This window comes from Seriola aureovittata, chromosome 5 (genome assembly GCF_021018895.1).
Source record: "Seriola aureovittata isolate HTS-2021-v1 ecotype China chromosome 5, ASM2101889v1, whole genome shotgun sequence".
Lineage (NCBI taxonomy): Eukaryota > Metazoa > Chordata > Actinopteri > Carangiformes > Carangidae > Seriola > Seriola aureovittata.
The window spans coordinates 20,496,549-20,514,339 of record NC_079368.1 but is presented as its reverse complement, the minus strand read 5'-3'; the positions used below and the strand labels follow the sequence as shown (position 1 = coordinate 20,514,339).

At 41.2% G+C, this 17,791-nt stretch overlaps 1 protein-coding gene across 1 annotated transcript in view; it reads right to left on the bottom strand.

Annotated features, from left to right (window-relative positions):
• nos1 (nitric oxide synthase 1 (neuronal)) overlaps positions 1-17,451 on the bottom strand; it is a 42,311-nt gene extending 24,860 nt beyond the window's left edge. The window contains exons 1-7 of the mRNA XM_056377303.1: positions 17,055-17,451; positions 13,084-13,876; positions 10,266-10,368; positions 6,001-6,138; positions 1,855-2,000; positions 1,153-1,315; positions 805-896 (exon numbers count right to left, since the gene is read on the bottom strand). Coding sequence (XP_056233278.1) covers positions 805-896; positions 1,153-1,315; positions 1,855-2,000; positions 6,001-6,138; positions 10,266-10,368; positions 13,084-13,805 — 1,364 coding nt within the window. The 5' untranslated portion in view covers positions 13,806-13,876; positions 17,055-17,451. The remainder of the gene's footprint in view (positions 1-804; positions 897-1,152; positions 1,316-1,854; positions 2,001-6,000; positions 6,139-10,265; positions 10,369-13,083; positions 13,877-17,054) is intronic.
• Between the last annotated feature and the right edge of the window lie 340 nt (positions 17,452-17,791).

The window sequence follows — 17,791 nt, the reverse complement described above, 5'->3', positions numbered from 1 at the left end:
TATATTTATATATTATCCTTGCAATCAATACAATCTAATGACATTTTGACCATTTTTTTTTTTTTTTTTTTTTTTTTTTACAAAATCTCATAGTTGCAACAAATATTCACTGAACCGTTGTCATGAAATCCACCACCTGAAAACAGTTGATTCATAGTTGCCTTGCATCATATTAAGGATCATCTCTGTAATATTGACAGGCGATTTTGACAAAACCATTCCTAAACTATAGCAACATGTCGCAACAGCACCATGTTGTTTATTTCTGTGCCTGTGTTTACTTATGTTGAAACTAGCCAGACTGAGAGAGCCACAGTCAGGATGATGTGCTGGCTCTTATCAACATGTGTATCCGAGCTGTCCCTCCGAAGGCCAGAGTAAGTGTAGTAATGAGTCAGAAGCTATCCATCATCCAAGAAGTAAATATGAGGTGTCACATGTGATTAGGACTTGGCAGAAAGTAAGCGAGAGCTGTGCAGGTCTGACAAATGACTGCTTGTTAGCAAGGTCCGCGGCCGCACCAACAGGGCAATGATTGGTGCTGAGACACTGACAGACTGACAATCAGCGGACAGTGTCAGATACAGTGTGAAGAGACAGAGCGCGTGCACTGACAGATGGGACAGCGGGTCAAGTCAGGGTAGTCAGAGATGGAGAAGGGTGATGAGAAACATGTAGCGACAGATGGGAAGAGGACCAAGTGTGGTAGGAGGAACACAAGCACAGTTGAACAAAAGGAAAAAAACAGACAACAAAAGGAAACAAGACTTGGGTACAGAGTTGAGCGGTGTGTTTATTTTTTACCTCAGGTTGCCTTTGTTGGTGGCGTACTTGATGTGGTTACAGATGTAGTTGTACATTCCATGAGCTGTTGTGCAGTCTCTAGCATCAAAAACCTGGGAGAGCACATATAAACACAAGAAATCAGAACCAGAGCTTATGCACAGTAGGTGTTTTAAATAAATAAACAAAATACTTTTGCTTTTGGATTTGTTGTGTAAGCAATGATTTGACTGGATACTATGCAAAAGTGAAAATGCTAGTAGAAATGCAAAACTAACCGTATTCCGTGTCAAATTGTCAAAAACAGCATGGAAACAGTATATAGCATTGATATCCCAAAGCTATGATTTTAGGCATACTGTAAATCACCTGTAGTTTGGACCACTGGATCCTCCCGACACACCGCGCAGCATTCCTCCAGGCATGCTTGGCTCCGTAAATCAGCTCAGTGTCCTTCAGCTGGTATGTTCCCGAAGCTTCAATTTCCTTGGTGACCTCCTCCAGCCTGTCCACGTGGGCCTTAGAGCCATACCTGTGTGTAGGACAGATACACAAGAGCAAGTGAAAAAGATGTACATACATGCCTCTTAAAGGTTCTCTTAAAAAAAAAAAAACAACTGTGTTGACACATTGAGAGCAGGCACTGTTAATAAAGTTAAGATTGAGATGAACCACGAACAGGTGTAACTACTGTCAATAATTGCTGCATCTTGTTTGGGTAGAAAGGTTGTTTGAAAAGTCAAAAAAACTGTTATTAGAAAGAATTACTTTAAACAGAAAGTTTGGTCTGAACAAAAGTTAGCTAATTGTCCATGTTTACAGGGATAACTAGCTAACCCCAGGATAACTAGCTAAACAAGCTACACACTAATGAGCCAGCAGTTAGTAGCACTAACTACAAACATATGTAGCTATGCTAGAGCCACATAACCTAATAATATAACACCAATAATACTTGCTTTATCTTCATATGTCCTTTCTGTTTCACTAGGCTGCAAAAACAAGTTGTTAATAGCTCTTGCCCTCTGGAGTTTAGCTCTTCACGCTAAGCTATTACAGGCTAGCACTTGCCTTTTGATAGAGGTGTAGTACTGGTCTATGAAGTCTGTGGCCAGTGGAAGAAGCTCCTCTTTGGATCTGACCTCATCTGGTTTCCGAACGTGCTGGTTGGGCATCATCACAGAGCCAATGCAAACATTTTCAGTGCAGATTGGCATCTGAAAAAACAAATAAGATGACAGATGACGGGGGATTTTTCCAGGATGAATTCTGCTTGTTGATTTTAACTCAGTGCCAAGATATGACTGAAGAGCCAGGTGATGATGGCATATGGTGCACACTTCTCTGGTAATATATCTGCAAATATTCACAAAATTGACTTGCCAGTAATGAGTAACACTAACAATAGCTGCCATCGCCTGAATAAACACTTTTGATTGTGCGCATGACAAAGAGGTGTTAACTGAGTCTATTTCACTAACAAATTTTAGACATATTTCAGTGGCCTTCAGGACTTGTGTTCATTCAAAAGAGACAGTTCCTGCATCCATGTCTGTAACTGAACGTAAACTGAGCATCCTTTTCATTTACAGAAAGCTACAGAAGCAGAGCTATGACATGATCTTCTCTCTCTATTCATTTTAGATTAACTGCTCTTGGGTTCACCTAACCCTCAGGGTGCCAACCATGTTTAAAAATATATTTACCCTATACTTTCTTGCGAAATAACCCTGTTAAACACCAAATTAAGCCATGATAGAGAGATTTTCCAATGTGTAAACATTAATATCACTACTCTTCCCAGGATAAAACACCAAAATGTGTCAAATATTAATGAAATAAATGAGAAAACACTATGTATTTCAGTATTGAAGGCCAACAGGTCATGGTAGATACCATCCAGCAGCACTGAAAGGTTTTCAAATTTACCAACTCCACTTCCAGGTGAATCACGATGTGTTCCACTTGATTCAAGTTTTTTTTTTTTTTTAATAAGTTCCAGACTCTGAATGCATACAAAGGCTCATAACTGTTTTACAATTTCTTTCATTATATCGCTCACACATGGCTGGCCCGAATATTAATGAATGAGTAAGTCAGTGAGTCATGGATTGGTATCCTTCCGTTAAGCTGAGACAGGAAGAGAGAAAAGAGCGAGGAGGAAAGACAGAAAACAAGAAAACAGACAGATGCAAAGAGAAAATTGCTCATAGCTTGGGGCAACCTTGTGTGGTCAGTTTAATATGATTAGAGTTGAAGTCAGCTGTCACTTTGGTTCGCCGTAAATGCCTTCACCAGTTTCGAGAGATCGAGTGAGTGAGCAAGAGCGGACGACAGGAACGATAGCGGAGGCGTGCAGTCAAAGAGGAAATTTGACAATGACCCCAACGCTTCTAAAATTGGCTTGTTACACTGAACCACCCACTTGCACTGTCCAAACACACGGCGTGAACCAGCAGCCCATCCAAAATAAACTTCCCTCCCGTGTTCTTTCCGACAAATCCAACCCTCGCTCGACAAAAACAGAAAGGGGAAAAACAGCTGGTGAACAAGACAATAAATACAATATCGTAGCCAGTCAACACAAGGAAAAAATGGGAAAGGAAATTGAGTGAGAATTTATGAAAGTGCTCGAGCAAACAGAGATAAAAATAAAAAGATAATTATAAGGAAAAAAAGAAGCTAAGAAAAGATAATTGACAACAAGGGAGAACAACAAAGATGAGACAGAAAAACAAGAAGAGTAAGAGGTGATGGGAGTAAAAGGGGGAAGTGGATGAGTAGAGCGGGGAGTGTTAAAAATAAAACAAAGGAATCACTTGTGCTCCAGCACGTCCGCTCATCATACTGCTCTGGGCATTCATGCCATCCAGCTGTCCTTTTCGAAAAAGGCGGCTCATCCTCGAATAAAGCAGCGTCTGTGATATATAATAAATCTGAAGATGCCATTACAGGGCCATTCATTGGGATGCACACAACAGCCTGTCCGATAAGTCACCCAAGTAATTAGGCTGCTGTTTGCTGTTTACGAACGGCTGCAGTGTTTTGGGGGATGAATGCTTAAACAGCCGAGCTCACCTTGCTTGGTACACTGGCTTACTAACTAGATGAAGAAACTTTACCTGCATAATAAAATGGAAATAAATGGATGCACAGAGCAGTTGATAGATGAATGGGGATTAAAATGTATCACCTTTTTTTAACAAAGTCTTTCCGTGTAGCTGAGGCTCAAGTTTTGGGCAATGACCTTACTTAGCTTTTAGCCACCATGAGAAAAGCATGGCACAGCATTAGTTGTGGGCTCAAAAAAGACATATGTTCATGTTAAAGTGGCAAAACCCTGCAGCGGCCACAGTAATTATGAAAGTTGTCCACCAAGAGCAAAGGAAGAAGTAGCGTGACATTATTACAGAGCCATAAAGCCCACATCCGGAGGGAGTCAGGGTGGATGGATGGGTCAACAAAACATTGGACTTTAAAACTGCAGCAGAGTACTTTTTGTTTCCTGTTTCCCACTAACAGCCATTGTTGGTTCCCTTTAACCATGAACCAAAACTGTCCCTGAACCAATCAAGTGTTTATTATTGTAACCATAATAACAAAGCACCCCAAATCTTAACAAAGCAGTGATTTTTTTTAACTAAAACCAATGTTTTTACAATGTTTTGAGTCAATGTAGCAACTTAACTAAACACTTGCTTACCCAAAATGAAACAGTATTATAATTTTTTCAATAATGACACCAGATCAGAAAACGTTTATATGAGTTGTTCTGGAGGGCATAACACAACAATTACTTGGTGTTTCTTTGTTTTGTTTGATTCTACCATGCAAAATGTGGGAAAGAATACCATTCTGTAGTGGATATGAAAGTAGTTACTGCTAAGAGAGATGGATGGATCAGTTTTGTTGGGCTGGTCATGCTACAAATATATAAACATATGCAGCATTAATATCAGGTATTTTTGGTTAAAGATATCCACCAAATGTCGCATGTTTGAATTACTCAGCATTGTTTTCTGAAAATACTGAGTCATTAAAGGTGCTGTACAGTTCAGTAGAAGAAAAGAAGTGATAGAAATAGAAACAAGGGTTAACATTGGAGTTGAAGTTTGATGCTGAACTCTCAATGTTTTGTCTAGACTTGTAAGTAACCAGCTGCTCATGCTAACATTAGCTAGCATTTTGTATTATTGTAGCGACAGCAAAACCTTACATATAGCATCTTTAAATGACCATTTGAGTCACTGTATGACCAACTGAGGTGTCATACAGTATGTGGGCGAGCTGACACTTTTTTTCTGAAGGTTGTTTCATACATAGAGTTCAACAACTCCCCACTTCCTGGTTAAATAGTAGCAAGCAGAATCACAAACACTTCAGGCAAGCAGCTCTCTAATGTATGTATGGTTAGTGAGAAGCAGAGAAAAGGCACACCACGCTGTGCTATTATTCTTCAATCTACTTGACTTGCAAATTATTTGTTGGTAAGTCTGCAGGCTAAATGTTTGTTCAGTCAACCAAGGTACTGTATTTGATACTCATCAGTGCCTTTAAGACACTGTTGAAGGCGCAAATGATCTGTCACCTTTGTTAGTTGACCAACCGTATGAAAGCTCTGCATGTCTGTGACTTTATGCAAAGACTGACACACAGGGCTTCTGCTTGACTTGTTAGTATGTGACATCGTGTTAGGTTACAATCTGACATCATGTTTTCTTTTTTATCATGTGTCAACAAATTAACCAGTTAAAAAAGACACCACAGAACAATAGAAACCCTGTGAATTGTAATGCATATCAGTAGCTACACAAGTCCTATAATAAATGCTCTCATTGTGAAGCTTATAATCTTCAATTGTTGTTGACAAAAAGTAATCTCAAAAGAATTTTAAATGAAGTTGTTTTTAATACACGTCTGTTGTATTGTATTGCATTACAATTGCAGTCTTTCTGTTTGTCTGGTCACTTAGTGCCAATAGATTTGATCTTTCTCAATTTAGTAAAGGGTGTTAGGGCACGAGGACACAATAGCACCTCTGAGCCTTCATTGAGATTCAACAATGGCACAGAAACCCTGGCTATTATAGGATGACTTGAATCATGATATCAAAATCTTTCTCATCTTCTCCAGGATGGTTGCCTCAGCGATAAACGTAAACACTGCAGCAGACTGCTTTATTCAACCTTTAATTGGACTGATTTCCATATACCTTACCTTGCTGGAGCAGTGGTGGAGTGTGTCGCTGTAGACGGTGCCAGTCTCCCAGTTCTTGATCTTTATGAAACGGGGGCATTTGGAGGGACTGCCGTTCTGCAGCGTCTTGGTAGGTGAGGTCTTGCCCTGTTCCGGGGGCTGGAAAGAGGACACAGACATGTACGCATCAATCCTTACTTCATGCCTTTGTACTATATCTGGCTAATACATTCTGACCTCTGAGACACCTTTAGTGCAAGCTGGATAAGTTGCTTATGACTGGGGAGTCATACTGAGGTAAGCTGAAAAGTGACGCAGCCCTCCTACTGCGGGGAAGTGGATTTGAGTGCAAAAATTGGACATCGACTTAAAATGGGACTAACATGAGTAATATCTGAAGGCATTTTTTGAACAGGACTCTTACAACCATTGTAAGGCAAAGAGCTTCCTCTGTGGACTGTATTCTCGATGGCAAATCAGTTTGCTATTATGCTTAAGTCTCTCACAAAGAGTTACGCAAAGAAAGCACTTACATTCTCTCCCTCTTCCATTTCTTTTATTTCCCACTGGACTATAAAGGCAATCAACATTTAGCAGCAAGTTGATGGCAAGCTAACTCTTGGCTCACTGGGTTTTCCAATAGTGTAGCTATTGACTGATGAATGCCTGCAATTTAACCCCAAAGCCAACTGTGTCTTTCCAGAGAAAGGCACGGGGTGATTGCCAAACATCAAGAGTAATCAATCCAACACCTTGGAAGGTCTTTCATCATCTCGCACTGCATTGTTAATCATACAGTGGAGCAGATTCTGAACAACGGTGAGACAATTATTATGCCTGCTGGGGGAGATGAATACCAACACTGTCACATCGGTTGAGTCTCATTGTCATTTCACGTCCTCTCGAACAGTGGAGAGGAATGAGGTGGTTTGAATCGAATTTGATTTTGCACACACTGAGAGTAAAGAGCTTAGTTCCTGTGTGTTTATGCTCCAACAGCAGTAACCCCCACCATGCGGTTCAGATATGACACATTGTTATCACTGAGGTTGTGGACAGCAAATGAAGATCACTGTACCGTAAAGTGACTCTCAGTCGAACAGGCAAAGAAAGTAAGACGCAGAGGATTAAGGCTTGTTGACGTAAACAAGCAGAGCATTTGTGCATCATTTGAATATTAGGCTTGTCGCTCACTGACCGGAAGCTATAGCTTTGGCATTTACATTTTAGAAAGCCATTTCTATTAATGCCACGTGCAGGTTTCAGAGACAGCCTGTTTATATATATATGAACAATCTGTAAATGTCAGTTTACTTCTTCTTTATTTAGACATGTGTAAATTTGAAATGTCACCATGGAAGAACATCATTTTTGCCCCTTAAAAATGTTTCTTGAGAGCAAGGTAAGCTAATGAATGACCGCTAAAATGAGCCAAATTACATTTTAAGTAAATGTATGGGCGACAGGCCCATAGAAAGATAAAGGGAGAGTATTATGTGTCCTATATGATTCTCCACAGATCCAATTAACCTTTTGCTAAACATAATGTCATGTAGTTTGGGGGCAGAGCGTCCCAGTACATCATAGATTTTTGACATAATTTTTGGGGTCAACTGGACAGAATTACTGGATGTAACTTTCAATTGTAATGAATACTACAAACTGGGACCAGGATTAATTAATAAATAGTTTAACAAAGAAGCTGTATGTTTGCTGTACTTAAGAGGATCCCCATTAGATTCAGCTGATGAAAAACATCCACATCCACAGTTAAGTATGTCCCCACTGTGTGGAAACCGGTCTAGCATTGCTGCCTCTGCCCTGCTCTTCTTCTCCCTCAGCTTATTTTACCTTAATTAGCTAGCTAGCTGATAAAACAGCTATCATTTCAATCTGCAAAAATCAAAAGGTTAGCCTGCTTTTTTTCAACCTCATAGAATCTTGAATCTTACATTTGACCTAAATCGACATTCTTTCTACAATGGAGATGAAAAATTCTTCAGAAACTTCACCCCAACACTGTTGCAGAAGTTCCCATGAAAGTGTTGCACTTGCAGTTTGCTTTACTATCACTTTCAGTCCAGTTCATCCCAAACCAGCTCCATGAGGTTTAACTCTGGAGACTATGCTACTCTTCCAACATGTGTGGCCACCATCTAGTTTTTCTTCTTCTAGTGTTTTGGATCATTATCTTGCTGTAGCTGTGGCTCAGGAGGTAGAGCGAGTCATCCACTAATCGGACGTTAGGCAGTTTGATTCCCAGCTCTATCTGTCTGCATGTCGAAGTGTCCTTGGGCAAGATACTGGAATGATGTAACACTGGTGTGTGAATGTGTACGTGTGGTAGAAAAGTATATGTGTATGTGTAGAAAAAAGTGCTGTATGAATGTATGTGTGAATGGGTGAATGTGGCTTATAGTGTAAAGCGCTTTGAGTGGTCGATAACACTAGAAAAGCGCTATATAAGTGCAGTACATGGGTAGAATGAACCCCTGACCTACCAGTAGGTCTTCATTTGTTATCTGCCTTTTTTTCACTATTCTGATATCTATATACAGCGTCAATCACTAGGCTTCAATGTCAAGAACAAGGTGTGGATGTAACAGAAGGGAAGCTAGAAATGACGATAATTGAGGCTAATCTGATGAAGATAATTTCATAATGGGGCGTAATCACCAAAGTCTTTCTGGTAAATGCAGTTATGCAGTAAAAGTTCCTCATTCACCCATCAATTAAAACTTTTGATAGGAAATGGAGATGATGTGCGCAAGACGGGGGGTAGATGGGAAGAAAGAAAAAGAAGAAAATGAGACTGACAGTCTGAGAAATGGAAAGACATGTTGCCCATTGAATATTCATATCGTTTGGTCATGTTTTTTGAAGGCAACTAAATTCATTTATGGTTTGATAATTGGCACCTTATTCAGTGACGATTGAGCAATGGCGTGTTTTAAAAAAAAAAAGGAGGCACAGAGGCATATTCTCTGCTTTCAGTGCATCTTCAAAAGTGGTGTCTTCAGCTCAGTGGCTGCTGGAATCTGACAGAACATTCTGCCACCTATCCTTTTCAACAGGCTTATTAAACATTAAATTATGCAGGAGCAGAAGCTCAAGCTGGAGTCACACAGACAATCCTTCACCAAAGTGAGAACACTAATTTGCAGGCCATCGATGTGTCACTTTAAATCCTCATATTTAATGGTACAAAAATTTGACTTAATTTTCTGAAATCATTTCACTCCTGCTTTTTTTTTTTTTTTTTTTTTTTTTTTAAATTAACTTAAAGTGTCTGACTGGAGTCTATTAAATTAAAAAAAACCTAGCAATGAGCCATCAATGTTAGCATCAATGTCTAGAAAAATGCCCGCAGGGGAACTTCCTGCTGGATGAGTCACTACATATGTATATACTAGACACACATATACACACACATACTGATGCAGATTTCACTTCTCAAACACACCTTCTCTCCAGAACATAGGCAAACAAGCTTTTTCAGGCTGAGCACACACTACCGCTAAAGACATGTGGTTTCTTACCACATAATATATGCATATCCTGTAACTGTACCTTCCCCCGCCTTTTCTCTATTCTCACAAGCATGTACATTAACACTCTCTTCTCTGCAGGTCTGGGGGGCTGGATCATTTCAAGAGGGGCCACATTTGATGCCGAGAGATGGATCAGCAGCTGCATGCATTCATTAGGCCTCCTGGAATCATTTCCCCCCATCCGGTCCCATTGATGGGGGCTCGAGCGACGTCACAAGTGGGTGGCTAACACGGACCATGTGCAGATTACGACACGATCCCTGTCACAGACTCTCAGACCTGCGACCAGACCCTTCTGTGTAGGAGCCATAAGCTGGATTTAATGCTGCACCAGCTTGCAGCCGGAAGGATCTAATGCCTAGGTGATGGGATCTTAAGCAAGGGCTTTATTACTATGTGCAAAGAAGCAAGACAGATGTGCGTGCTCAGTTTCTGAAAGCATGGAATGGGCCAATAGTGTGGATTATTGTACAAGGCTAAAAGAGCCAGACAGGCAAAGGCAGTCATGGATGCACATGCATTATACAGCTACAGAGATTCACTTAGCAAGCCCGCTCAGAAACACTTACGCAAACATACACACACACACACACACACACACACACACACACACAGAAAAGGGAAAAGGATCTTCAAGTTATTGATTTAGCAGAGTAGAGCTCCACAAACTTATTCTCAAACATAATCTTTCTCGCTTTAAGTTGTTTCAAGGGTTGAGCATTTGTTTCATTTTACCTTGTCAGTGTCACTTTTGTTGAGCACCACCGGCATGTTTTCCAGCATTCTGTCGTTATCTGACACCAGCTGGGGAGACGTGCCATTTCCCACGCCGAGGTCCCTGGAAGTCAGACACAATTTACTGTCAGGTGTGTGAGCTCACATCTGGCGCAAAACTAGTCTTTCATTTCACTGTAAAATCCCAGCCAATACCATGCACACACATACACACACATGCAAATGCACAGATATAGTAAACAAGGCTCATTTCTTCCTCCTTTTGCGAATAAATAAAACATAAGACTTGTACACCTTCCAAAATGCTGTTAAATCAGAAATCCCTGCATGATTTCTAAAGGCTCCGCATACCCACATGGGTGTTTTCTCTGTTGAGGACTTAGTGGGTGTGTAGACGGAGCTTGGCTGACGTCGATCAGGCTCTCCTGTGTTAAATTTTAGCACCTGTTGCTGTGCTGCAGAAGGACAACTTGCTCCTACGTGTGGGTCAGCTTCGGCTATTTGTCACCACAGCTTTGCTCTCCAACTTTTGAGAAGAAGTGGGAGCAAGATATGCGGACATTGTATCTGTGATTTCAATCATTTTAGCCACGGTTGGATTGTTTAGGTTCTCTGCAAATAAATGGAAAGAAAACATCACTTTCGCCTGCGTAAATGTTCCTATGTCATGCAGGGAATTAATTTATGAATTAGCTATGTTTAAGTTTCTCATTACAAGCTTACGTCTTTGCTTTTAATTCTGCATTTAGACTGGTAAGAACACTGATTTAGTTATAGCTTATTTAAACAGATATATGGCTGAAGAGACAAATTTGTGACTCAAGATGATGAACAGCAATATAAGAATTCACTTTACTATACAAACAGCTGCCATTCACCCCCCCCCCCCCATCCAAAAGAAAAAAAAATGAACAGGATATGAACCAGGAGAGATCTCACTACCATCCTGAGAGCCTAAAAGGGGGGAGGGGAGATCCCTGTGCTTCCACTGTGGCAAACCACACGAGACATGAATAAATAAGGCAAACTCATCTGCGTGTGATTTCAAGTTTGCATTCCTCCAATCGAAAACGCCCACACACATTTCACCCCCCTCCCATCTTCCTCATGAGCACGTGTCAATGCTAATTGTAAATTCTTACAGGCGTCCCTTCTCCCTTCTTTCACACTCCCTGTCACACTGAATCTCTTTATTGCCACAATTTGCAAAAGCATATTCATCCCCACAAATCAGAGGTGGAGTTCAAACACACAGAAACAACGTTAAATGTGTCATTTGTCATTAGACTCCACTCTGAAAACAAGCTATCAGTTATAATGTGCCGTGCCATCCCATCCCAGGGAAATTGAAGAAATCATTTCAGAGATGTTACTGAACAAATGTACCGAGACAAAAAAAAAAACAGATAATGTTGGCTGTTCTCTTCACAATAACCTTCCTCAATAGCTTCTATTCAGAAGTCTTCGGAAAGCTAAAACAGAATCTAAAATTAAGTTAGCTGACTCCTTCCTGGTGCTGACCAAATGTCAACATGTTTTTAGATTATCTATAGTCTTAAATCCCCATTTGTGGATGACCACATTAAAACAAAATAAAAAATATTTTAGCAAGACTTCACTGTCCCTGCTTTGAGTTTTTTTTGTCTCCCTAGAAAGCAATGAATCACTCACAGTGTATTTATGAAAGAGAGGAGGATGTGCTTGGATTGGTCAAGAATGAGATATTGATTCAAAGAGACTGTAGCCTCAATTTGATTTCAATTGGCCGTGGGAGGACAATAGCAGAAAACCGAGACGCCAATATCAACAGTACACTGTGCAGACCATTTAGACAGAGTTGGAGATGGAGTATTGGCTCAGACTGAGAAGTCTGGTGAAAAACTGATGCAGAGTGAACACTTCGAACAAACTGAAAGCAAATCGAGTTCAACATCTGTGAGTTTTCTTCACTAAAAGTTAAAAGGAGACATGTCAAATATACAGAATAGTTACCAATTTCACATTTCTCAACTACCTGCTTGCTGAAACACTGCTGCACATAACCAACAAGGTCTGTTTGAAAGAGGTTTTGGATGGTCTAATGACAGGTTTGTGACAAGTTTTGCATTGCAGTATGCAAATTGGAGTATACTACAGTATGTCACATTGATTTAGGAACTGACAACAATGCTAATGAAGCAGATGCATCTGTCTGTACTAAAATATTTGAACTGTAAAAAGTCCTCAAATTAATGCAAATTATAATGGCATTGTCAAATATTCAAATATGAAAATGTTGAAATTTTCTGTTGCCAAAACTAAGCAAAATAAAATGAAACAATACAGGAAGTTTCTTTTAAAGTTTGGGAAACTGTCGAAAGGCAAGAGAAAATTTACATGAACTTACAAAAAGCAGTTTTTCCAGGAATTTAAGAACAGCAACTGAAATGGTCATGACGAGTGTTGTGAGCAATGTCATTTGAGCTGAGGTTGGCTAGAGACTAGCATGCAGACAGTAATTACTCTGCACTGTACACTGAGTCCTATTAGGTGATTGAGACTCTGAATGATAGAGTCTGTAACAGCTAGTGCAGCACAGCTGGGTCAGGGAGTTTAGGGACTGCAGCGGGGCAAAGTCAGTGGGTAGACTTTTCCTTCAATCGGACAACCCTGTGCAAGCTCATGTATCAGCCATTCACCACCTTGTTGAAGAGTCCTTGACCTAAGTCCTAACTCTAATTCTACCTGGGCGCTAACGCCAACCTGCACTGTGGAAGGGAACAAGCACAAAGACACTTTAGCTAGGGGATCAATAAGGCAGTATCACATCAGAAATTACCAGGCCACTTGAATCTCAGCGTCCCTCCTCCCGGCATACTGCTGGCCTTCTCCATTGATCTCCTTTTTGCTGTTTCTGATGAGGCGCAGCACTGGTTCGATCTCCTTCAGCAGCTCGTTGTTCTCCTCCAGCCCGTTGCACAAGAGAGCTCCACGGCCCCCGTCCCTCATCAGCAGGGGGTCCTGGGCCTGTACGCCTCCCCTCTGCAGGAGGGACTGGGTGATGGACGGAGAGGACAGGTTCTCTATTGCCCTAAGCTGGGGCTCTTTGTTGACCTGCTGCTGCTGCCCTGGGCTGAATGGACTGAGAGGGGAGCAGTGCTCATAGGACTTTGAAGGTGGGAAGGCGGGGCGTGTAACCCTCACTGTGCGCTGGCGGCCATCTCCAGACAGGGTGGTCTCCAGGTGGGTGGTGAAGCCCTCAGGCCCACGGAGGATGAGCACGGCGTGGCTCTCGGGCGACACATTCTTCAGCGTCTCCAGGGCACGTTCATAGGACAGGTCCACCAGGGGCTTGTTGTTGACAGCCAGGACGATATCGCCCACCTGCACCAGACCACACTCCTCAGCTGCCCCCCCACGAATGAGGTCTGACACGATGACAGGTGGCTTGGACACCCTCTGCTTCACCAGGAAACCCAGACCGCCAACCTTCCTCTTGAAAAGACGCACTGAGATGATGTTGGGCTGCAGCTGGCACACTGTAGGCTCTGACTCCTGCATGTTGCCTGTGTGTTATCGTGTGTGTGTGTGTGTGCTTGCGTATGAGTGTATGTGTGTTCCCAGGGATTTTCCTGAAAAGCAACAGAGGGAGAAGGAGGAGGAAACAGAAGTTCTTTTAGTTGGAGATTACCTTGACTTGACTGCATGATTTGTTTACAGTGTAACATCAGTCAAAGAGGATATGAATCATTAAAGTAGGAGGTAATATTATCCAACAGATCAGACACGCCTGCACCTCTGCAGACTATTAATGTGTAATGTTTCAAAGGCAAATATTGGCTTAGCTTCCGTGCATGAAACAAAAAGACTAACAATATTTGGAAAAGTTTTCTTTACTCAGCAACTGCTGTTTGTTTTCTCCAAGGTTGAAATGTAACTATTTAATTAAGTACAGAGTATAATTTTGTGGTACTTCTTGTGGTATTCTACTCCACTACATTTCAGAGGGAAATATTGAACGTTTAACTCTGCTACATATATTTAACAGCTATAATTACACAAGATTAAAATATGTGATCACTTTATACAGTATGATGCATTTTTAGAGATTAAAGTATCCAACAGTAGATGAAGCAGTTTACACACCTCAATAATAACATTCCAATAATATAGCCCAAATCTTTGATTTTAAGTGTATTTTACTTGTTTTATTGCAGAACTGTTGGCATAATAGAGTATATTTACATGGTAGGAATGTAGCTACTTTTACTTAAGTTAAGGATTTTTCCATCACTGGTATTCTCCATCCCCAATAGAAGGGCACGTGAAACATAAAGTTGTGTGTTTTCCACTATTTTCAGCCACTTCGAGTGGAACTTAAATCTGGTCGAGACACAGCTTTTTAAAGTTTTGAAATCAAAAACTTTGTATTGCAGAAAGACCGATGTGCCTGTGATGGAGCAGCGGCTGTGATTATCGCCAGGAACGTTTCCTTTGAACACAATACTTAGGAAATGCCAACACTCCAGTGTCTCAAACCCTTCTCTCCTCTTTATTAATGCAACCACATACAGATTATGTTTGCGCGTGTCTTTGTATTATCACAACAGAACTTTTGAGCGAAAAAAACTAAACAAAACGGAGCGAGGCACACGATTAAAGTCGTTTACCTTGCTCCTCCAGTCCTATTTTTTTAGCCTGTGCTCGTCTTTACACTGGAAATGAGCCTTACACGAGTAAAAAAAAAAAAAGACAAACTCAGGCCACATTTCCCGTTTGCTGCTCTTTGAAATCGTTGCATCCGGCTGCGTGGGTGGCGTTGACCAGAATGTACAGTACGTCAAAAGAAACGCACGTGAAGCAGCTCAGCGCGCGTGCCATATAGGCTACGCAGTCTGTAAAGCGAGTTCAGGCACGCGCCCCGTACAACGGCAAGAATTCAGCACCAAGGTCAGCGCTCCACCTTTCCAACATCAGCCTGTGGTTGGTTCCCGCTGTCTAACACTCCACTTCTCGTTATTTCTGCCGCTCTAACAGTTCAGCGAGCCTTTGTGAACTCTCTCCTACAGTCGGGAATCACAGGGAATGCCCTTGAACTTACCAACTTCTGCAGAGTCCCATTATGTGAGACTGTCACGCGGAGATGTTCGTATATTCTTGTATGGGCCACAAGTATAAAAGTTGCACAGTTCCACCGATTCAACGCCACATCCACTGACACTTTACACTTTTGTATTTTCATACTTGTGAGTCCAAAAAAATTTGGCGCCCGTTCATAAATATTGACTGAAGTGTCCTGGGGCGCAGGAATAACTTTAATGGGCGGCCCTTTAATCCTCACTCTTTGTAGCTGCGCCCCACGAAGATAAGAAAGGATCAATACCGGATGTGAATATTGATGCCAATGTGCTTTGAATATGAAGATTCAAATCTTTTTTGCTGCAGTGTCTGCAGATTTGGGTACAAAATGAGTCTCCATTATATTGTTATGGATATTAACTACAACGCTATTAGCCAAAGCAAGCAAAGATTAACCATTGTTTATGCACCATTTAGCACCTGAACAATTAGCAGACATAAAATAATCATTATACATTTCTACATTAGCAAATGATCATGTCATTCTTTTCTCAAGTAACGTCATTATCTACAGTAATAATTCGGTGTTATTTAGATAAGTAGCCTACTTTAACTAGTTTTTAGTTTTCTGTTGTCTGTAAAAAAAAAAAAAAAAAAACATTTCCTTTGCATTCAAAAAAATCTTTTCAAGTGACCCTTTCGAGGTAAAACACTGTCACATGTTGCTATTATTAGGTACAAGAGGTATTTTTGTGGCCACGTCAAAATATAGTTTTAACAGCTTTATTATTGTGGTTTATGTTATGCTCACATGGTAAATGACGTTAACTAGGTGCCTGATATTATTCCAACTCATACCTCAAGTATGTGCCCTGCAGTTAATGGGTACTTAGAGGCTACAGGTACATACAGTGTACATTATACTGTAGATGACTGCAGGACATATCTTTTTTTTTTACCAGATTAATGAGATTAGCAAACAGGAAGGTTTAGTTATGCTTGTTATGTCCTCACTCAGCATGCAACAGCAACATAACAAATAGCCTACGTTTGGAATCACCACCACCACCAAGAAATTGTACAGATCATCCAAATGGTGACAGATTTCCTTAGTAACTTCTGATTGTAAGAACGAAACTGATGTCGACAACAGTCGACAAGTCCAAACATAACAAATAAGCAGCTGCATAACTGCGTGTTGCTACTTAGAGAAAAGCAATTGCCAAGCTTCACAAAACAGGACAAACTAACACCAAAATGCAAAGAAAAAAGAATCTGATTATTTCAGTGGCATTTAGAGAAAAAATGTGTAACACTGTCTACTATAAACAGAGAACCTTTAGGACTTAACAGAACACGAAGGGACAAGTAATTAAAATGTCTAGTTTGGTTTTATTTTGCACTGCTCTCCTCATAGGCATCAGTGCAATCGGCAGAAATGCACAAGATGTTCCCACCGAACCTGAAAACGAATGGCTATTTCCCAGAGCAACAAGTTATGGCGACACTTTTTTTTTTTTTGGTCAAAAAATAATAACAATGACCATAAAAAATAACAACATCAACAAGGCCACAGGTTCGCACATTAGTTCAGAAACGCTCCATCCAGTCTCAATCATATCTGCTCTACATCCTCATCCACCAGCGGAATGCGCAGCCTTAATTTTCCACAGAAACAAAAGGGAGAAAAAAATAAAAAGAGCACGGGGAATTATAAAAGCAACAACTCACCCCTGAGAACAAGGTCGCTGTCACAACGACCTGCTGCAGCGAACTTGGGATAAAACTCCTGCGCTCCCGCGTCTCCTCCTCAGCAGCGGCTCCTGAGCAGCGGCTCTTTCATCCAAAAAAACGTCTCCAAGTCGCAGCGACGCGCTCTGCCCCTCTAGAGACGAGGCATGCTTGTGCCTTTCCGCGCACCGGGGCGCCTTATAAATACAGAGCAACGGGAGACACTGTGACGAGCTGGAGGGGAGAGCCGTGCGCGGGCATTTAAATGAACTGTAGGTGGGTTTAGTTATGTCGGCTATCGTCATCACTCAGCATGCAACAGCCGATTCTTCCTCACATCTACACTCCTCCTTAGAGCCTACAGCGGGCCCTCAGATGGAGGGAGCAGGAGAGGCAAGGTGTGTCATTGCTACAACACGCAGGCTTTTGATTGTGATCTTCTTGAACTTGCGGCAAAGTCGGATTAATCAGGGGATAAAGATCTGAGCACTGACCTGTAATTGAAAACTGAAAAGGAAAAAGCTGAAGAGCAGAACTTTTGACTGGCACTTCACCAAAAAAACAATCTTCATTTCTTTTACACCTCTTTTCCAGCCCTTCTTACATCATAATCACACACCGATGAGTTTAAAAAGCACCAACTTTGGCTTTTATTTAATCAGAAGAATCCATTACTTGTGCAAAATTCCAGTTGCTCAGCATGCAGATAAATGAGCATCACAAGACCTTGAACCAAC